Source organism: Ylistrum balloti, unplaced genomic scaffold (assembly GCF_031769215.1).
Source record: "Ylistrum balloti isolate Yb309-2 unplaced genomic scaffold, AGI_CSIRO_Ybal_v1 Utg369848, whole genome shotgun sequence".
Classification (NCBI taxonomy): domain Eukaryota; kingdom Metazoa; phylum Mollusca; class Bivalvia; order Pectinida; family Pectinidae; genus Ylistrum; species Ylistrum balloti.
The window spans coordinates 530735-553913 of record NW_026782002.1 but is presented as its reverse complement, the minus strand read 5'-3'; the positions used below and the strand labels follow the sequence as shown (position 1 = coordinate 553913).

The 23179-nt window shown below is 33.4% G+C and overlaps 1 protein-coding gene across 1 annotated transcript; it reads left to right on the top strand.

The window, feature by feature from the left end:
- The first annotated feature begins 983 nt into the window (after positions 1-983).
- Positions 984-17154, top strand: LOC132545445 (natural resistance-associated macrophage protein 2-like). The gene is made up of 14 exons (XM_060209128.1): positions 984-1052; positions 2569-2691; positions 4860-5025; positions 5438-5498; positions 6337-6475; positions 7748-7903; positions 8211-8369; positions 8728-8775; positions 8990-9022; positions 9199-9318; positions 10037-10260; positions 11141-11297; positions 12036-12086; positions 17038-17154. Exons 2-14 carry the CDS (start codon positions 2620-2622, stop codon positions 17152-17154), a joined length of 1503 nt encoding a protein of 500 aa, XP_060065111.1. The 5' UTR covers positions 984-1052; positions 2569-2619.
- Positions 17155-23179: the final 6025 nt, after the last annotated feature.

The following is a 23179-nucleotide window of genomic DNA, read 5'->3' as shown; positions in this document are numbered from 1 at the left end:
GTTGATACTTCACTTGCAGTTTTTGTGGACAAATTGTCTCTTTAGACATTACGTCTTTTAGGCGGCATTAGCGGTTGAAAGATATCTGTTTCGAGAGTGAAGAGAGAATGACAGTTTGAAAGATGTATTGCTCCCCTGCTCATAATAACCGTAGGTAAATCGAGTACATCCGTATAGAAACCGTAGTCTTTCCGGCATCTACGGGAACATACGGTATTGATACCTGGTGGTGTTTTACTTGTTCTGTGTTCACATCGTGACTGAACGTGTAGCTCCTGGGTACAAACCATGTATAATCCGAAGACATCCATAGTATTCCTAGAACATGGTGCCTACACTGATCACTCGGTTGCAACACGGATATACACAGAGCCTACAGACGATTTTCATCAGTGTAGGTCCAGTGAAAAAATTAACCATGTTTAATTTTTTTGTCGGATCAGATTGACTTTCCTTGATGGTCCCGGATGTCGCCGGATACGTTCACAGTCCGTACATGGTAATGTCAGATTGCCACAGACTGCCCCGGATTAACGATCTTTGGTAATCCAGCGTCTCATCCGTGAATGTGTGAAAGGGTCTTAAGAAGTAATAATTGACTTTTCATTTTATTAATCCTAATAAGGCTACATCATTAAATTTATATGATTAACAGAGTTATTGCCCTTTGTTCATTTTGACATCAACTTTAGTTTGTCAAACAGTTGTTTGGAACTAAAAGATTTCTAGCATTAATAACATTGTTTCAATCAAAGTGTTCTTCTTTTTCAGAATATCAAGCAATGGATTGAATGATTATTTGGCTTGGATCCATTTTCTTGATTCAATTCACATGAAATAACTAAGGCATTACCATGGCAACCATTGATGACACCACCGATCTAGGGGAAGTTTCAGAAGGTACAACCTATGGTAGTATAGGAACTGGTTCTGAGATGGCAGACACAGAGAACAAAGAGATACAGTCCTTTTCCTCATCTTCTGTCAGGGGAAGTAACCAACACAATGCTTCCTATTTCAGTAACAAGATACAAGTGCCTAAATCATCAGGGGTAAGTGTACTTGTGTGAGATATCAACAGATAAGGCTAAATAAAGGTACAGCTATCTAGAATGATTCCAATTATTTCACCTTCCAATGAACACACTCGCCTCACACTGAATTCCTTATACTCAAAATGTTTAAAAGATAAATTATGGATAATTCAGGATAATCAAGTAACAACCTCGCTTACTTTATACAATTTTGATTAAAAACTATATATCAGAGTGTTTTAATTATTCAATGTATAAAAAAGCAGTGTGTCATGATATTGATATATCAAAGTGCATCAATTTCCTGAATTCAAAATTCAAAATCCTGTTGACATCATGGTAAATATTTGTTATATTTTAGACCCTTCTCGGTTATACTTGATGGGAGGGGGAGGGGTAAAAAATTGTCATCTTCATCCGTCTGTCTGCGTGCGCACACACACACGCACGCACGCACGCACGCACGCACGCACACACACACACACACAGGATTCTTATCAAAGTTAAATTTCTTGAACATGTTCAAGTTTCAGGGTTGTTTGGTCAAACATCACACACTTACAAACGACCATGACATATTTAACAATATTGAGTTTCAGAGTTGTTTGGTCAAGGTCAAAGTCACTTACTATTTTTAGAAAATAATTGTCAGTACTCTCACAGCTTAATTTACTTCTTGAAGGATTTTCACAAAACTTATCAAACTTTCAAAGCAGCAAAACATCTTGAACAAGTTTGAGTTTCAGAATTGTTTGGTTGATCAAATCTCATACACTTTCAAAAGACCCTGATATCTTGCACAAGTTTGAGTTTGAAGGTTGTAGGTCAGCATCATTGTTATTTTTTTTAGAAAATAATTGTCAGCATTCTAGTGGACTAATTCTTGAATTATTTTCAACAACTTCACACACCTTTAAAACACTAAAGTATCTGGAACAAATATGAGGTATAGGGTTGTTGAGTCAAGGTCAACATCACTATTTTAGAAAATTATCATCAATCAAGTGGCTATATTTCCTTACAGGATATTGGTTAAACATTCGGCACTTACAAATGACCATAACATACTTATTACACATCAGTGATGAAAATGTATTGTCAGGTTGTCATACTCCTTTCTTGCATTGCTAAATTGAAAACAATTTCAAACTTATGATATGATTTTTTTTTCTTCGAAATTAGTAGCAAATATCACTCGCTTTATAAATCATTATAGTGTAATAACTTGTGGACATAGGGGACATGTATTGCGAAAGATTGTTTAATTTTCAACTCTCCTGTATAATTATTGTTTAATTTGCAACACTCTTGGACAATTTGGATATATTAATCATTCTTATCCTTCCGTATAGAAAAGTCTGCATTCCAGGTACATTTCATAATATAATGCCTTCTCAAAAAGGTTTTTTTCCAAAATGCTATTTAACCAATTATTACTTGACATATATTCTTATTTTCCATAATAATGATAATAGGACACAATTACAAAATAAAGGAATATGTTTATAAACAGATTATGTTTCATTGATTTCAGGAGTTGTTCAGTTTCAGAAAGCTATGGGCATTTACAGGCCCTGGTTTCTTGATGAGTATAGCGTATCTTGACCCTGGAAATATTGAGTCAGATCTACAGGCGGGATCTGTGGCAGGATTTAGGGTAAGTTATTATCTGTGATAATGGTTTAATGAAGCTTAAAAGTCAAAATACATTGATTCTATTAAAGGAAGGCGGGAAGAAGGTATATGTTTAGATATTTGAATAGATTGACATTTTTATACAAAGGGTCTTTAAATGGCATTGTTTAATTATTATTGGTTTTGACTAACATAAATACTTTGTCAATAACAAGCTTGTACAGTCATACACAGCACAATTGAATGATAAGTTTTTATAATGTCTTTTTCACTTTTTAAGAAATTGCTTAATTTTCTTCTTACAAATCAATGATAATCTATCTATCATATTTTTCCCAGAAATTTGAAGAAAAGTTTACTTTTAATCAGAAATTTCTCGCATTGTGCGGTTACAGGTCATAATAATTTTAGATGTTGTGTTCATCTAACACAACCTCTAGTCTATAGTCATCTTATGGGTGAGTTAGGATCTGGACCAAACAATTTCTTCACAAAAAAAACCCCAACCTTTCACATCTTCCTCCACAAATTGAATCAAATGTATTTTGGAATAATTTCATGCCATGTTTTATAAGTCATGGTTAAATGCATCTAACTATGATCAAAAAACCAAAGGGAAAACATGAAAATCTTCCTCTTACACATGTTGTATCAACAAGCAATCCCTATTATATTCTTACACATGTTGTATCACTACACTTCATGGACTTACTGTAAGCGTAGTTAAATACATTAATACAGTCAAAACTTGTTATCCCGAAATTCAAGGGACAATGAAAAATATTTCGACTTATCCAAATTTTGACTCTTGACAAAGTGTCTGAATAAAGTTGACGATATCAGTTTCCAGACATTGATTACTGTTTCACGATGTATGGGCTATGATAGCAAGGTACTCTGTAGATTTCTACTTCCTAGTTTTAATTATTTTTTCATACATAAACAACATATGTAATACCAATAGCAGTCAACCACTCACTTTGTTCACACATGTGTACACTTACCTTATGTAGGTCATATATTTTAAGAAATCCAAAACAAAAGTCAAACTTTGCTGCAATACTATAAACAATGTTTGGTATTACAGATCATGTTCAAATGGCTTCACTAGAATATACATATGAAATAAGGAGCACTTAAAACCTTTAACTTGTATCAGACTGTACATGGTGTTGTACTACTGCTGTTAATCTAAAATCACTTTCATTTTGATCGCTCCTTAAAGATGCACACAATTTAGCCTACTACACATGTTTCCGGTCTATCACGCTGATTATAAACCTGATCAGGTTTCATTCTGTGTTCAACGCGGTACTTATTTAATGTAAAGGTTAGTCACTGCTACGGTATGGTCACTAATAAAAAAACCAACTTTTTATTTGATATTTGATATTTGGAAATTATTTGTCAGAGATCAGCATTGTGTATATTATGAACTAATGCACTGTATATTAAGCCATGTGTGTGAAACACAGGGGCCTTTAGACTCTGTATATGATTGAATTCTTAAGGAAGACATGCTGACAAAAATTAATTTTGAGATAACAATTATTTTTTCAGTTGCTTTATACAGTTGAAGGGAAAGAAAAATCACTTAAACTCAGACAAAATTTTGACTCAATGAAATTCAAGTCATCCAAAATAAAATTACAAAGATAAAAAAAGGAAAAAAATCAGAAATTAGAAATTATTTCAACTCCAAAAGATTTTTGACTTAAGAAATTTCGAGACAACAAATTTCAGGTGTATTTGTACATTTATGGGATAACAGGACCAGGGAAGACAACTCATACATTACGTAGATTATAATTCAATATTGTGTGACATAGACTTGATCCTTTTCATCAGAATTAAGAAAGTGGTGTATTTTCTCTCAGTATTCAACTCAAGGTGGCTGTTACTTAAATATCAGCTATACCCAAATACTGTCCTTTTGTCATAAATCATCCCTGATTCTTGACTTATGTTTTATGTAAGTTTGCAGTATCTAGTTTTGTCTTTTTGAGATTGATGTTCACTATTACTTAAAATACCCTTTCCTTGTAAATTTACAAGAGCAGCGTAGTATATTTTGACCCTTACTAAAGATCAGAAGTTATTTTCTGGTATTCAACACTGATTTGCTACTTTTATTTTTCAAGTAATCATGCACAGCATCTTTGACTGCTTTCAGTTCTCTGATTTTTACAGTTATTATGGATACTAATGTCAGCCACAATCCTGGGCCTTCTGATGCAGCGTCTGTCAGCCAGACTCGGTGTTGTCACAGGAATGCACTTGGCTGAAATATGTTACACACAGTACCCTAAGATACCACGTCTCATCCTTTGGATCATGGTTGAGATAGCTATTATAGGTAAGACATGTGTCAACACGGTTAGTAAATATTGTATTTTTCTCTTTGTTGAGTTTATTCCTTTATGGCACGGAGATGATTTTTGAAATACATTATTATATTTTTAAAATTTTCAATTTTGATATAACCCAATTTATATCAAGGAATTATTCCCCAAAGGAAATGGGGCATGTCCAAAGGACCACTTGTAGCAGATGTATGCTTTTTACTTTTTAGAGATGTGAAGGCTATATTTTGTCATTCAGATTTTAATTCTGTAAATGTATTTATCATATGACTTTTTGCAAAAGATGATTATCCCTACAATTCCCTTGTCTTTATTTTTATGTAATCAGTTGACTCTCTTATTTAACTTCAAAGATTCATTCAATATCAAAATTAGGACTTTCTATGTCAGTATTTTTATTTTCAGGATCTGATATGCAGGAGGTAATTGGAACAGCCATAGCCTTTTATCTTTTGTCAAATGGAAAGTAAGTGTATATTTGTATCCTTACTAGGGTAATGCATGAGGAAGATGACATGGGGTCATTTTAAAAAAAAAAGGAAAAAAAAAAAAAAAGAAAATCGTCATCCGTTTTATATTATAAAAGAGTTGTTATTACATAAATGTTGTATGGTATATCAAACCTGAATACTACATTGCACAACACAGAGATTACCAGTACTGAAAATATTGTTGTTTTTGATTGGTTTTATTATTCACCTTTCTCTAGGATAAAGAATAATTTCAAAAAAGTTGATACCTCAAAAACAAAAATATGGTGATAAAGAAACCCATGGTCTGTTTTATGACTTTTGTGAAAAATACATTCAGTTTGTTCTAAATTTAAGTCACCTGATCATGAAACAATGTTTCAAGTGAGCTGTTCTATTCATCTTTTGTCTGTCATTGTGTGTCCATAAGCAATTTACATTTTTGACTTCTAAGAAATCTTTGAACTGATTTCAAAGATAGAATAGTTTTAAGGTGCCTTTTAAAAATTAAGTGTTCTAGAGTTTCAAATTTCCTTCAAAGATGAAGTTTACTATAATCAATATGAAAAATTGTTTTATTTCCATCAGAAATAATTCAAAGTTGGTTAGAATTATGAACATTTGAAAATACATTGGTACTAGGCACCTTTTACATAAAACAATGTGGCTGAGATCATACCTAATTACATCAAAAAAGCTTTTATAGAACTCGAGGGACCATTAAGGCCCACTTGTTGGCAAAACCACAAAAATTTGATCTATCAAAAATTAAAACTTACACAGTATCAGACAAAAAAAAAGACACTTCTTTCAATGATGGTTCCTTACTTACAGGATTCCACTTTACGCAGGAGTGATCATCACCATTGCTGACACATTTACATTTTTATTGCTTGACAAATATGGTCTAAGGAAGCTGGAGGCTTTCTTTGGGTTCCTTATCACCGCCATGGCCATCACCTTTGGTTATCAGGTAATGTTCCCTGATTACTGGTGAAGTACCAGTTTAAGTCATGTAGTTTGTGGTTGTCAGATAAAAACCTTACTCTGGTTGGTAATCATTCTGGAATAAATGCCTGTTATTGGTTATCTGTAAAAAAAATCTTCTATTTACAGGTGAAATCCAAAGCTGTGGTTACTAGGTAGAGAACTGTTCTTCAGATATCTTGAATAATTTTTATGTTCCCCGAAATTGCTTTGAGGAGCACACAGTCGCCGCTTTGTCTCTCCATCTATCCGTCCTTCCATCTTCCTGTTTGTCCTTTTATGTCTTGAGCTGCCCTTCGTTAAAAGTTTGTGTCAGAAGCAAAACTTTGCTTGCATTTAAACTAGAATAAAAAAGTTTCTTGATTATCAAGTGAAGTCCTATGTCTTGACAACCAGTTAAAATCTTTCTTGATTTTTAAGTTAGGTTCCTCTGTTCCATGGTTCTTGGGTCAAGTTTTCAGTCTAGGTTACTAGGTGAGGTTCTATTTTTTGTTGACCCAGTACTGTAAAAACATATTCCTTTGGCACAAAGATGAGTCAATTTCATGTTTAATGGATTTTCTTTCTAGCTTTTTCTGATGAATTCTTGTTTCTAGGTAACAGGAAAACACTTTTTCATCTGTTTCTGAGTAAAGTCTTCTGTCTCAGTTCCAGGTGAAACCTTGTTCCTTATCATAGAATACAGTAAACATCTATTTTGTTTTCAGAATTTTTAGATGGAATTTTTCTTCAGATGATACAGTATTTTGTAGCTTTAGTGATTTTTCAAACTCATGATTTGTCATCCTCCATAGTCCAGGGTCTACAGTCACCTTCGCTCTCTGCATCCCTGGAGCATATGTCATGGCAAAATTGAAGTGAAATTATTTGATTGGCTCCGGGAGAAAAACACTTACTTATAACAGGCTGATTTGCTCATACATAGGAGCGACACTCAACTTCAAAGCCATTGCAATATACTGTCATGCGACTTTAAGATTCGTTTGATGTATATGGAAGGATCAAACTAGTCTTGTCCACAAGGTGTTGCACATGGAATCATCAGTTCTGCTATGACATGTTTCAGGAGTGCAGTGATCGTAACCCCTGGAGTATTGAGGATGAGGTTTGTTAGTGAGCTATTAGTTCTTAAGGTTTGATGGCTGGATTGTGAATTTTAACTGTAATCAGAGACCATCTCTGATTAATGAATATATATATACATGTAAATTATTCTTGAACCCTGCACAGGTTTAATAGTTTTGACTTTTTAAAACAGTATGTGATTGTGAAGCCAGACCAAGGGGATGTAATGAAGGGACTTTTTATACCTTACTGTGATGGGTGTGGACCAAAACAAATCCTTCAAGCAGTCGGTATTATAGGAGCCATTATAATGCCCCATAATATTTATCTACATTCTGCTCTTGTCAAGGTAAGTAATCCCTGAAGTTAACACTTCATAATTGTAGGAGTGAACTAAAAGTGGGCTCCCTGGAGAACCTTGCATTTTTTTCTATGTCTTCTCAACCAAGGGGACCTTGACCAAACTAGATATGCTGTCTCATTGGAGCATTCAGTATCTTTATGTTTTTATTCTCTCTGGTCTTTTCTTTCCTGGCTGTTGTAAAGATGTATAAGACATAAGACATATATGCAATAAACATTATCTACATTCAGGTCTTCTTATAAGACTCAGGATTAATTAAATATATTCACAAAAATTAAACTCTTGATTTCAGTCACGAGAAATTGACAAGACCGAAAAACACGAGGTTAAGGAGGCTAATAAATATTTTTTCATTGAGGCAGCCATCGCGCTGTTCGTGTCATTTATCATCAATTTGTTTGTGACAGCAGTATTTGCTGAGGGTTTTAACGTCAAGAATGTTACGGAGGTGGTAAGTAGAGTATAACAAAATTCAACATGATGATGGAATAGTATCATCAACATGATGATGGAATAATATCTGTAATGATTGTTATTGTTAAAGGATTTAATGACTTTAAAAGAGGCTAAGATTTTAAGGCTTGGTAACATTTAAGTAATTTGAAGATTGCTTTTTCAGTGGTTTTACTGTTTTATCATATTGGTTTGAGAAAATTGATGCACAAACAATTGGGAAAGACGTAGAGCTCATAAATTTTGTTTTGTGGTCTTTTTTGAACATTTATTGCCATTTCAACCTACTACAACCTACTACAACCTACTACTGTGAATTGGTTCACACTAAACCTACAAAAAATTTTTGCCTATAGTATTCCAACTGCTTGGCGAACAACAACCCACATGCTGATGTTTTCAATGTAAGTTATGTAATTGATACTTTTGATATTTTTCTCTTTTGTTTTTTCTTATTTTTCCCATCAAAGTGATTTTAATCGCTGGTAATGTTCAGATCTGATTGTGTCACATAAAATATAAACTTATCATGAAATAAGAGAATTAGAAATGAGAGAACACAATTTTTTTTAACTCAAAAGTTCCCGAAGTGAGTCTGTTTTCCTTGTATATTTTTAGACTTCATCACTTGAAGTGGATATCTTTAAAGGGGTAAGTTGTGTAATATTACACTCCTTGTGTATCAACACATGAAAATCAAGAACTGTTATTAAATTATCAGATATTTACTGTAATTTATCTGACATAAAACAAAGAAAACAAAACAAATTTGCAGTATTTAATTGTGTTATGGGAAAAGCCTGATAAATCTTTTGTTACCGTTACAGGGAGTGTTCTTAGGGTGTCAGTTTGGACTAGCAGCGATGTATATATGGGCTGTAGGAATTTTAGCTGCTGGACAAAGTTCTACAATGACTGGTACATACACCGGTCAGTTTGTTATGGAGGTAAGTTTTTTATATGGATTTGTGGGCGCTGTTGATGTTTTTGTACAAGGGTTTTTTTTTTCTAATAGAGCCAGAACTTTAAATTAATTCTCTGTCACTATGAGGTTATTGTTGAAGCTTTGAAGATATTTTGTTTGTAAGCCACCTACAGTAGTTTTCTGTGAGACAGCTCATTGACATCACATTTGAGAATCCATTATTACTAGGTATATGCTTTGAAAATCATTCCTCACTGCATGAAGATTGCCGAGAATTGAATCATCCCTGTCTTTCTGTCTTAATGTGCAGATGGTATAAAGGTAACAGATAGTGTAACAAGGATAATACTCACAAGAATGATAAAACCAGGGTCATCCTTCAGAATTTTTTGTTGTGTTTCCATACGTATGTTATATATACAGGTGTAAAGAGAATTACAGTATTGTATATATAAAATTTGTATTGGCTTTTTGTCAGAAAACTAGTTGTCAGGGATATCTATGACTGTGACGAAATTCTTTATTAATTTTAATGTAACTAGCATTTGAGATAATTTTAGGCAATGCTTACTAAGATAAACAAGAAACACTAAAATCTAGTAAGAAAACACACGTAAAATGATGGAAATCAAATAACAGCGTCATGCTAGAATATGTATTGAAGATAAACTATTAATTATTATGTCAGTAAAGTGATGCAAACTTTAAATTTATTTTCCCTCATACTGTTTTTATTACAGGGGTTTTTAAATTTAAAATGGAAACGTTGGCAGCGAGTTTTGCTAACACGAAGTATTGCAATATGCCCTACTATTTTGGTGGCTGTGTTTTCGGGGATCAACGACCTAACACGCATGAATGACCTTCTGAATGTATTGATGAGTCTTCAACTTCCTTTTGCTCTTATTCCGATCCTGTCTTTTACTAGTGCAACCTACATCATGGGAGAATTCGTAAATGGAATGTAAGTTTGAGTAAATATGGTTATGTACCACTTACTTTTATTTGTTTCTTGGTCTTTTTTTTTTTCTTTTTTTTGAAAATATAATGTCTGACCCAAGTATTTCCTCTTGAAATAGTTACCCCGTATTAATTTATTTTAAAGACTATTTATATCTATTTATTATTATGACTGTTGACTCATTTATTTTATTCATAAAATAATTTCATTTGTACATTAAGACACATTTCAACACAAAGACAAAGGTGTACATTAATACAGCTTTGTACATGAGGACACATATGTACATAAAGACACCATTATATATTAAGACACATTAGTATGTACTGTATGTATTTTACATAGCATTCACATGAACTTAAAACACCTCTGTTAAGACAGCTCCTTACAGAGTTATCTTTATACATAGAGAGGGGACTGTGATGAGTAGAGTGTTGTGCCTACAGATATATAATCTCAGGTGAATGTTGTATGTGCTTGGTTCAACACTCTTACCTTTGAGGGTTTGTGTTTCTCGGAAAGCTGAAAGACAAGCTAGCATGTGCTGATGTGATGTTTGTCCTTGCTTTCAAAGGGGTGTGGGGCTTTATGTTTTTAGTAGGTTAGCACCAGCTTCTCCCAGGAGACCTGCTTGCTGTTTTCCTGTAACTTATATAAATTAAGATGCATTTGTATGTAAAGCGAGATTCACAATAACTGTTTCTTAAAGGAAGACAAATGATTGATAGAGTGTCACATTGACATAACTAAAAAATACAAGAACTCATAAGCAAATATTACACTGAGTTATAGACTGACCAACTAAAGCCTATTTCTTTAGGGAGAAAATGCACCATCAAAGGTAAAAACGAATTTCACTACTGAAGATTCTTTGATTTTTCAGTGTCATGAGAGTTGTTGCCAGCGTGCTGACTTTGGTTGTCATAGCAATCAATATTTACTTTGTGGTTGTGTTTGTCCAGGACTTTCCTCATTATTGGTTGATCTATCTTGCCACGGCTGTCATCATATTTCTGTACCTTCTCTTTGTCTTCTATTTGGTAAGTTTGGAGTAAATATGTTGTTGCAATGGATAAACATCTGTCATGAAATACTTATCCTTTGGGCTAAAACAGAAATTAAGATAAATTGGGGGAATGAGGGGGCAAGGATCAAAATGGGGTGGTGGCCGAGACCAGAAAATTAAAAAAAAAAAAAAAAAAGTTGTCCCTGCCCCCTTCCTAGCCCCTTTCTCCATAGGCTGAAGTAGAAAAAAACTCAAATTAAATTGCAAAAACGAATATTTGGCTAATACTATATATTTGTGGGTTTCAATTTTCAGGGTTTTTTTTTTTTTGAAAAATCACTTTATTTCAAGGGTAATTACAGCAAAATAAATCTGTTTATACAAATTTTAACAATACATAGACATATAAATTTATGGATTAAAAGTACACATGAAAGCGTTGAAAATAAATCCTAAACCAAAATTAATTATTTTACGGTATGAACTTGATCTGATGAAAATCAAATGGGTAATAAGTGATATATTCTTAGAAATCGAGGAAGGGTCTTGGTGTAGGAGAAACTGCAGTGGCCGAGGAAACTTTGTCTAATGGGGGTGTAACCAATATACCTTCTTATGTCCAACTGGGGAATCAGTTATGTCATTATCAAACTGTTACGTAGATAGTTAAATTGGATGAGATGTTCTGTAAAAGAATTTGCATGTTATTCCAAATGCGGTATGTTTGTACTAACTTCATCCGTAACTAACAAAATGTTTGACTTTTTTGCAGACATGGTTTTGTTTAGTTATCATGGGGTGTGATTTTCTTCTGAAGGTTCCGGTGAGTAATTCTTTGTTTACATTATATTCTTCCTTATCGTGATGACTTCTACAGTTTTTATCTACACTCTACATATAACCAGTATAGTTTGTGTATTAGCCGACAGAAGTAGTGCATGAGGTTATGGATACTGTAAACGTGGTTCCTTGGCAGAGGGAAGGGAAATCATTTCTTGATTTCTAGTGTCAAACTTTGAGTGCAGGGTTATTTTCACGATCAATGGACCTTTGCATATATAACGGATATTTTGATGTGTTTTTAATTCCTCACAAATTAATTCTTGTGGATGAAATTTATACAGTTGAATGACTTAAGTGTAGTTGGAGTAGATTTTGCCTATGCGTAATTTTCCACGTTTACAGTATGCTGGTCATTGTATATCAATGGTGGTACATGGTAGTGATTCCATAACATAACAACAATACATTTTATTGTATCTTAGTACTAAAAATGCTGCATTTTAAAACATTAAATGTTTTTCAAGGTCAAAGAATTGATAACATAGAGCTTCATATACTGTGAAGTCTTTATTTTTGTAGGGCTCCATTTTCATGGTATTTCCAAATATATACAGTATAGATGGCTCTTGATTTCGTGGATTGATATTGCTCACAAGATCTACTCTCTTAATAACGTAATCTATAACAACTATTATGTGTTTTTCATTCTGTGGACATATCAATTTGTGTATTCAGAGAACCAACAAACCAGTGCTTTTTTTTAGGGTTTTTTCAGTTGTGTCCAGAGCACCATTTCCAATATCTTAATAATTTAAGTGACACAGAGATATACAATAATGTCATGTTTTTTGCATTCAGGCTTAATTTTCATGGTTTTCCATGTGAATGGTTGCTGCCTCCAGTCCAGACAGTGATTTGTTGTCTCCAGTGTAGACAGTGATTTGTTGTCTCCAGTTTAGACAGTGATTTGTTGTCTCCAGTTTAGACAGTGATTTGTTGTCTCCAGTGTAGACAGTGATTTGTTGTCTCCAGTTTAGACAGTGATTTGGTGTCCCCAGTTTTGACAGCGATTTGTTGTCTCCAGTGTAGACCATGATTTGTTGTCTCAAGTTTAGACAGCGATTTGTTGTCTCCAGTGTAGACCATGATTTGTTGTCTCCAGTGTAGACAGTGATTTGTTGTCTCCAGTGTAGACAGTGATTTGTTATCTCCAATGTAGACAGTGATATGGTGTCTCCAGTGTAGACAGTGATTTGTTGTCTCCAGTGTAGACTGTGATTTGTTGTCTCCAGTGTAGACAGTGATTTGTTGTCTCCAGTGTAGACAGTGATTTGTTGTCTCCAGTGTAGACAGTGATTTGTTGTCTCCAGTGTAGACCATGATTTGTTGTCTCCAGTGTAGACAGTGATTTGTTGTCTCCAGTGTAGACAGTGATATGGTGTCTCCAGTGTAGACAGTGATTTGTTGTCTCCAGTGTAGACAATGATTTGTTGTCTCAAGTGTAGACAGTGATTTGTTGTCTCCAGTGTAGACAGTGATATGGTGTCTCCAGTGTAGACAGTGATTTGTTGTCTCCAGTGTAGGCTGTGATTTGTTGTCTCCAGTGTAGACAGTGATATGGTGTCTCCAGTGTAGACAGTGATTTGTTGTCTCCAGTGTAGGCTGTGATTTGTTGTCTCCAGTGTAGACAGTGATTTGTTGTCTCCAGTGTAGACAGTGATATGGTGTCTCCAGTGTAGACAGTGATTTGTTGTCTCCAGTGTAGACAGTGATATGGTGTCTCCAGTGTAGACAGTGATTTGTTGTCTCCAGTGTAGGCTGTGATTTGTTGTCTCCAGTGTAGACAGTGATTTGTTGTCTCCAGTGTAGACAGTGATATGGTGTCTCCAGTGTAGACAGTGATTTGTTGTCTCCAGTGTAGACAGTGATTTGGTGTCTCCAGTGTAGACAGTGATATGGTGTCTCCAGTGTAGACAGTGATTTGTTGTCTCCAGTGTAGGCTGTGATTTGTTGTCTCCAGTGTAGACAGTGATTTGTTGTCTCCAGTGTAGACAGTGATTTGTTGTCTCCAGTGTAGACAGTGATTTGTTGTCTCCAGTTTTGACTATGATGTGTTGTCTCCAGTTTAGGCAGTGATATGGTGTCTCCAGTTTAGACAGTGATATGGTGTCTCCAGTGTAGACCATAATTTGTTGTCTCCAGTGTAGACAGTGATTTGTTGTCTCCAGTGTAGACAGTGATTTGTTGTCTCCAGTGTAGACAGTGATTTGTTGTCTCCAGTGTAGACAGTGATTTGTTGTCTCCAGTTTAGACAGTGATTTGTTGTCTCCAGTTTAGACAGTGATTTGTTGTCTCCAGTGTAGACAGTGATTTGTTGTCTCCAATGTAGACAGTGATTTGTTGCCTCCAATGTAGACAGTGATTTGTTTGCCTCCAATGTAGACAGTGATTTGTTTGCCTCCAGTGTAGACCGTGATTTGTTGTCTCCAATGTAGACAGTGATTTGTTGCCTCCAATGTAGACAGTGATTTGTTTGCCTCCAGTGTAGACCGTGATTTGTTGTCTCCAATGTAGACAGTGATTTGTTTGCCTCCAATGTAGACAGTGATTTGTTTGCCTCCAGTGTAGACCGTGATTTGTTGTCTCCAATGTAGACAGTGATTTGTTGCCTCCAATGTAGACAGTGATTTGTTTGCCTCCAATGTAGACAGTGATTTGTTTGCCTCCAGTGTAGACCGTGATTTGTTGTCTCCAGTGTAGACAGTGATTTGTTTGCCTCCAGTGTAGACAGTGATTTGTTGTCTCCAGTGTAGACAGTGATTTGTTGCCTCCAATGTAGACAGTGATTTGTTTGCCTCCAGTGTAGACCGTGATTTGTTGTCTCCAATGTAGACAGTGATTTGTTGCCTCCAATGTAGACAGTGATTTGTTTGCCTCCAATGTAGACAGTGATTTGTTTGCCTCCAGTGTAGACCGTGATTTGTTGTCTCCAGTGTAGACAGTGATTTGTTTGCCTCCAGTGTAGACAGTGATTTGTTGTCTCCAGTGTAGACAGTGATTTGTTGTCTCCAGTGTAGACAGTGATTTGTTGTCTCCAGTTATGACTGTGATTTGTTGTTTTCAGTATAGACAGTGATATGGTGTCTCCAGTGTAGACATGTGATTTGGTGTCTCCAGTTAAGACATGTGATTTGGTGTCTCCAGTTAAGACATGTGATTTGGTGTCTCCAGTTAAGACAGTAATTTGGTGTCTCCAGTTAAGGCATGTGATTTGGTGTCTCCAGTTAAGACAGTAATTTGGTGTGGTCTCCTACTAGTATTGCCAATCATGTGTATGCAGTAGAAAATGCAGCATTTGTAGTAGAAAATACACTTATTTTACATCTGCATGTGATCATTATGGTATATACTCATTGCATTATTTTTCTCTAGCTGACACGCCCTCTGGTTGGAAAGGCTTTGAGAAACCCATACAACCTTGCTGTTGACGACACGTCTTCAACTGACAGACTGTAACATCAAACACATTTTCTGGCATTGTATATGTCTCCAATCTACATTTACCATGAGAAAATTTTAATGATTGTTAAAAATGAAGTAAATGATTTATTTTTTATATACATTTGTAGATCTGTAGAATTATTTTCTATAATTATTGTTGAATATATACATATTTTCTAAGCTTCCATGGAAACTGCAATTTTTGTTATATGACAATGTCTTTGTGATAGCTATGGTCATATGGGATTTTTTGTGACAGATTTTATGTTGCAGCTTAGGTCATATGACATTTTTATGTTGCAGTTTAAGTTGTATGACATTTTTGTGACAGATGACATCATGTGACATTGTTATGGACCTCTAAGGTCATGTTAGGTTGTCTTTGAGAAAGCACAAGAAAGAACAAGAGAACTTTGTTAATCAGGGTATCTATATTAATTAATGTCATAAAATTGACTAAACTTAAGGTGATGGTATTGTTATAGATAGGATACAGTGATGAAATTTATAATCTTTTTTATTATTTTATTGGTATTGGTACTAACATGATCTGTGTTTTAATATATGGATTGATCTGTAAATAATACTGGTATACTCTGTGTGGTTATGGTATCTCATGCACTCACTCATGAAAATATATTTTTTTATTAATCTCACAAGAAAATATCTTTCGTACCTTATGATATTTATTTTGATATAGACATTTTAAAGCGAACTTTTCTTTCTATATTTACCATAATTCAAGGGCTCTGTTTTACAGCGATTGTTAGGGTAATTTATTTGGTGAAATATTCACGCTCTTAACAAGAAATCAAAATACAAAATCTGTACGGATATATAATACTCATTCTATATTGAATATAAATATATATATATATATATATAACCTCCCTTTGTTTTTGCATTCAATCAAGTAATAACAAGATTGTACCACAACCCTTCTGTAAACTGATAATTCAAATTTCTTCAAAATGAAAGATATACTTTTATACTAATATTTTGTAAATAACACCTTTTTAATTGATGCTTAGCTAGGAAACAGAAAATATAAAATTCTGAATTGTTCAGTGAGATGGCCACCAGCTACTACAGAAAGACCCCATCTCAAAGTGACCATGGCTACTCATTGTTGATAAACATGTTAAACTAACTGATATAATTGTTGTTGAATTATGTTCTTTAGTGCAGAAAATACTCCACATTGAACAAAGAGATGTGAAATGACAGAAAATGCAGAATTCAAAAAGAATATTGGTATCTGTGAAGTAAATGAGCTTCAAATTTATGCTAACATTTACAAAACCATTTGACCTTCTTATAGCAAGTCTGCCTCATTCTCAATCCACCTGCCATTTCTACATAGGAATCATATTCTCATAGTTCAATTTTTAAGAGATCTGATTGATTTGTCTCATATCTTACTTGTGTCATGAGCTATTTTTTTTAACAATTGTTGTTAATAACCATGATTTGTTTGATATATTTCACAGTGTTTCACCTGCCTGTCACCTCTATACACTTTAAAACATTCCAACACAGTGTTGAGCGAGAGTACAGAACTAAATCAGGACAGCCCTCCGACCTTTACAGCTTTACCTTCAAATTAGATAATATATATTGGTAAACAAGGAAGCAAATATTTGATGTGAAACATGAAGTAAGCAATGTTTTCTCGTCAGAATATGACATGAAGAGAAAAAGGATTTCTTTATCAGAGGAGAAGGTGCTCATTATTCAGTACAGTAAAAAACATTTAATGAAAACAGTAGTCAGTTAAAATGGACATAATATATTTCCAAAAAAAACATTTTGGTAATTTGATCCATCCTGAAAAATAACGAAAAATATAATCTCTCAAAAATGATAACTTTTACAGTAAATAATTTATTTATTCCTCTTTCTTCAAAAACAACATACATTTTTATTTCAAAGCATCTGTTAAATTTTGATAATCATCATAGCAATATTTTAGTAGTAGCCATTGGTTTCTAAATTAAGTCAGGAATGAAATATTCTTCAGACTTGTAGACAATATTCTAGGAAGGAAGTCAATTCTAGCTTGAATATATATAATTTAAAGTTTGTAGACAGTTACCATATCTATTCTTTAATAAGCCCAGGGGGCCAAGACATAGAACGTTCTACCATATGTATTCTTTGGTAAGTCAAAGGTGCCAAGACATCGAATTTGCTTCCGAGTAAATAAAGGGCTGATTGCAGGGCCATGGAACAGAATTTGTTAGCATTTTTACTAAACTTCATAAAACATGAGTGGGCTTATTGTCAGATAATCATCTCTATGTTCTTTATAGTTATTTACAAAATATCAGCATTTCAGACTTTGCTTTAAATTATAGAGACAAAACTTTCCTTTATAATTTCCTACTGACATTTGATATTAAGATAGAATAGATTTGCTGCCCATTTCTTCCTGAAAGTAATTTGTTTTACTAGTACAGATATAGAGGGTTTGAATTGTCCATTGTATGACTTAAAAAATGATTGATCGACTGTGAAGAAAAAATTTGAAAATTGAATTAGTTTTATATAAATATCCCAACAATGTTGATGCAGCAATTAGAAAGGGAGGGCTGTCAGTCGCTATTGTTAGAACTTCCAGAAATTTTTACTTGTTTCTGTGGTAATATTTGAGAAAAAATGGTGTACCAAAACTTCATGTATTAGCCATATTTTCAGCAATTATTTTGATAAAATTTTAAAGAACATTTTTCTATTTTGTTTGAAAATGCATTGAATGTGTAAGTAAAGGGATATTTACTTCAAACATCAGTAAGATTTATTGTGAAAATTTACACTGAATTATATAATGTCAGTATCAAATGTTGTGAAAATCTTAGTTAAATTTGAATGGTTATGAAGGAAGTCAGTTAGACAGTTATTGATGTTGAATGTTATGAAAATTGTATTGAAGTTTGAAGGTTTTTTTCATTCACTTCTTCTGAGCTCATATGCATAGCATAGATTTACAGAGTGTAATTTTTCATGATATATCGTATAAATAGATATGTTTATTTATTCTAGCTCAATTTATTTTAGTTATTTTTTCATAAATGAAATATTAAGATTTGAATAGATTTATTATTGTGTATGAAAAATATTTAAAACTGCATTAAAGATGAAATTGAAAAAAAAAAAATAATAATGACACACATATTTTGCTCTTACATTTTATGTTTTCATTTGATTTAGAGTTCACTCTATAATAATATATTGGAATTTAAAGAAATGTGGAAATGCATTGAATGTGTTCCTTATCAAGTTACTATAAGATGGAGGCCTACACGTTATGCTTATTTATTGATTATTTTAACAAAAAACCTCAAGATATGTAATAGCGTTCCTTAAATATGGACATATTTAACAAATGAGGTAGAAATAATTTTCATCCTGTGTCAGGGTAGTAATTTTTTTCTAATAATGTTCCTGTGGTTGTATTGGTACTGGGTATAAATGTGTTCTGATTTCTCATGGTTGTATTGAATCTGGGTAAAAATGTGTTCGGACTTTTCGTGGTGATATTGATTCTGGGTATAAATGTGTTCTGACCTCTCATGGTGATATTGATTCTGGGTATAAATGTGTTCTGACTTTTCATGGTTGTTTTGATTCTGGGTATAAATTTATTCCAAAATAAAGGATCTTTACTGTTAGATCTTCAACCCAGATTTTACTCTTAAAGGTGATAATTATTACTAATTGTGCATTTTAATGAGTAAGTGAAACTGCTCAAATAGTGGGAAACCAATCTTTAATTCATTTTAAATTCAAAATATGAAAAAAATTGATGGAATGATGTTTATGTAGTTTTAATGATTGTAACAAGCAGTTGTTAGTTCGAAGTGTACTCTCTGTGATTTTATTTCTATCTTGTTGGCACAAAGATAGAAATAAAATCTCAGAGAGATAGTCAGTTCCCTTCAGCATGGTGACAGTTTATGATATATTTTTTTCATTTTGTTATATTCGCATTATCTTATATTACAATGCATTATGATTGATCTGTTTAAGAAATTATGATTATGCTCTTGTTTTTATCGGGTGTTTTTCATATCATTCCACTAAGGCATTCTTACTATGCAGGGTTTTCCATAATTTTGTTGGTAGTAGACTGTGTAGTGTAAGTAGGAGGCTGGCCTGCCATGTACGTGTAGTCGTGTATGGAACATTATTATGGAACTGGATTGGTGTAGGTGGCCAAATGATCAAAGTAGCCGGTCAAATTGGCCGGTGACCGGCTCTTATGGAAAACCTTGTTATGTAATATGTTTGTCTTCAGTTATGTACAGGTAATATTTGGAATATCATGTTATTGTTCATAAATTTTAAAGAAGCTAAAACTTTGACAGTCAAGATGTAGATGCAAATGTGTTTTCTTTTTAAAACACGTGGTATAAGTCTCAATTTCAAATACAGATTCTTGAAAGTAGAAATACGTTTCAGAATTTTTTTCTAAAGTTCAGAAATTTGTTTATGTAAAGAAACAATGATAATTTTGACTTCAGTTAAAACAGTTTTGCAAATATTTAATCAGTATATGACAATACCTGCACTTGTTATTTAATATGACTTGTATTTGCTTGCAACTGCTGCAGAATGTCTCAAAGCAAATACCTGAAACTGTATTATGTCTCAGAAAAAAGTTTTATAATCTAAATATTCAGAAAAATGTCCATTTTCAATTGTTGAATAAGATGTAAGAATTGTACATTCTGTAAAATTACATATTTTTGTGAGGCAAAAATTTTGTGGTTTTTAAAAAATACCCATTTTGCTTACCAAATCCACCAGTAAATTGTAATTCAATTTCAATTATGTTATGTGTTAGATTAGGAAGAGTAGCACTGAACAATGCTCATTGATATGATATGATTATTTCTCAAAAGTAGATGTAAACATTGTGTTGGATTAAACAGGATGACGGAATACAGAGGTCATGTAATGTATTAATTTGTAGAAAGATGTTGACTTTATTAATTTCATTTTACGTGTATTTAAACATTTTAATAATTCACAAAGAATTATTTGCTTCAATTTCTGGAATGGACGTGAAAAGGTTGGGGGCCACCAGCCGGATCATAAGGGTTTCCCTGGGTACACACAGGTCTCCATCCACGGTAAGACTCATCGTGTGATTCCATCCAAGCCAACAAGAGTGATTAGTATAAAGTTGGAAAAACTTGTTTCGCAATTGTTGTAAAATAAATAAAGTTTATTACCTGGGTTTATAAAGAATTTTTATCAGTGAAATGTTCTTTGAAGTATTGGATTTGCCTGAAATATTTTTATGTAAAAAGAAAATTGGAAACTTTGAGAAAACGAAAGTAAACTAAAAAGATGACTGGTGAGTGTTCTTTGAGTTTTGAAGATAAAATGTTTGTTTTATTATTGACTGTGATTTTTGTATTTGTGGAAACTCGGAGCTTAAACTTATTTGTAATTACTAGTTCTTCTTCTTTGAAACCTTTCAATGTAATTAAGAGAACAAAGAATATAATGTATATATTGTATCTCTAGATCTGGTGCTGGACGGCTGATGTTGATTTGTGTCCTTGTGTGTGTGATTTTTTGTTTGTTGGGTTTTTTATGCTCAAAGAGTCCATAGATAGATTAATTTTTTTATTTGTAAAAATGAAACAAAGAATAACACAGAGTAAGATAAAGGGGACACTACATACGTTTTTCATTGTGTAAAATTTTATTTTGTTAGAGTGTTTGGTAGTTTTCCATCCAAGGTCTTGCATTTATATACAAATATTTATTTATAATAATTGGATGTCTGACAGACATACTATTAGTGCAAGTTGTAAATACGTTAATATTCTTAGAATTAATATATTTCATTTTGTTTGTTGAAATTTGCAATTTCAGGATAAGACTTAACCACTTGATAAGTGCTTATTTCGAAATGCTTAATGATGATGTATATTATCCCCCTTAGATTGGAGTACGGGGCATATTGTTCTTAGTCTGTGTGTCAGTTTGTCTGCACAAAACTTTGACTTTGACTTTTCAATGTTAATAGATAGTGATTCCATGTTTGGCTGAGGATAAGATCAACCATTCGCTACCTTATTTGATGGCCTTCACATATTGCCCTACTTGTTAATTTGAGTGTTTCTGATGAATTTTTCATCAGTTTTTAACCAAATTTGGTATAATATTTTTCAATAAAATCTTGAATGAGTTTGATAATGGTTCAAATTTTTCAACATTTGTCAGAGGTACAGGACTTTAAAAATATTTTACCCATCAGATTTGAACAGAATTTGATACCTTGCTTAGTAAGTCTTTACGAATGGCTTCCCCTTGGGACATAATGTTTCACAAACTTATCATGTTTCTAAATATTGTTTTCAAGCAAAAGCACTTCAAATTGTTATAGTGTTATAACACCTAGGTTTAGATTTTCAGTATGAAAGATCTCATTTCACCACTGTGATGTCACAGAAACTTATTGTGAGAACATGTGAAATATTTTCAATCTTTAAGATATCGTTTTAAGCAAAATATATTAATAGTCTTTGTCCAAAGATGTTCCTATGTAAAATAACACAGGTTACAGATATCACAGGTTTTCAGTTTATATACCTCTCTAGCATTTATATCAAGACTTCTTGTTTGTAAATTTTAAATGATCATTGTTGGCAATTCAAATTATTAAGACTCTCTCTCATTTGTTTAATTGAATGACTTTCACACCACTTCATGGTCACAGGGGTCAAATGTGTCAAAACATCTTTCCAATAACCAAAAATAGCCAAGGGTACTTATATAAGGCTTGTGAAATGCTTGGATGAAGGGGTTTCAAGTTTGTTAAAATGAATGACCTTGACCGACTTAAAAGGTCACTGGGGTCAAAAAAGCAAAGTCTCAATTTCCTAAAGGTATAGGATACTGATATTGGGCATATAGCATATTGGGATGAAAGGCTATCAAATGTGTTCAAGTGATTAACCTTGAACCACTTTCAAAGTCACAGAGGTCAAATGTGTTCAAATACTTCTTGATATAACGGAGAGGCCTAAAGTCTGCAATATGCTGGGATGATGGGCAAACAGGTGTGTTCAAAGGAATGACCTTTACCTACTTTGAATGTCACAAGGGTCAGATATGTGTAAATTTTCCAATGGCTTCTTTTCAAGAACTTAAAAGACTCAGGTTACAGATACTGGTCCGGGTATGCATTGAACAAACATACATTTTGCTTCATTGAGGACACTTGACTGTGAGACTATGTCAATCTAAGTAATGTCCGGTTCTCAGAATGAGGTATATTGATAGTGCCTTTCAATACCGAGTTGGTGACAATCTTACTCAGTCTCAAATAGCTATTCATATTGGTAAATATTAGACTGAAACATTCTTCATATATCCATGTTATTTTGTATAATAAAGATTTAACCCTTGAATGAGTTGACTGATTATTCTAATGGTCCAACCGTCATATGACAAGAACAAAACGATTGATGACATTTTTGTCTGCTATATACTTCCTATGACAGTTTGTGTTTCCCTAAAGCTGAGAAGTGATTTACGCAACGATTTGTTCTCAAATATGGAAATCAGAAAACACCCTGTACCTCTGGAACAAAGTGTGTAATGCTAGATCGC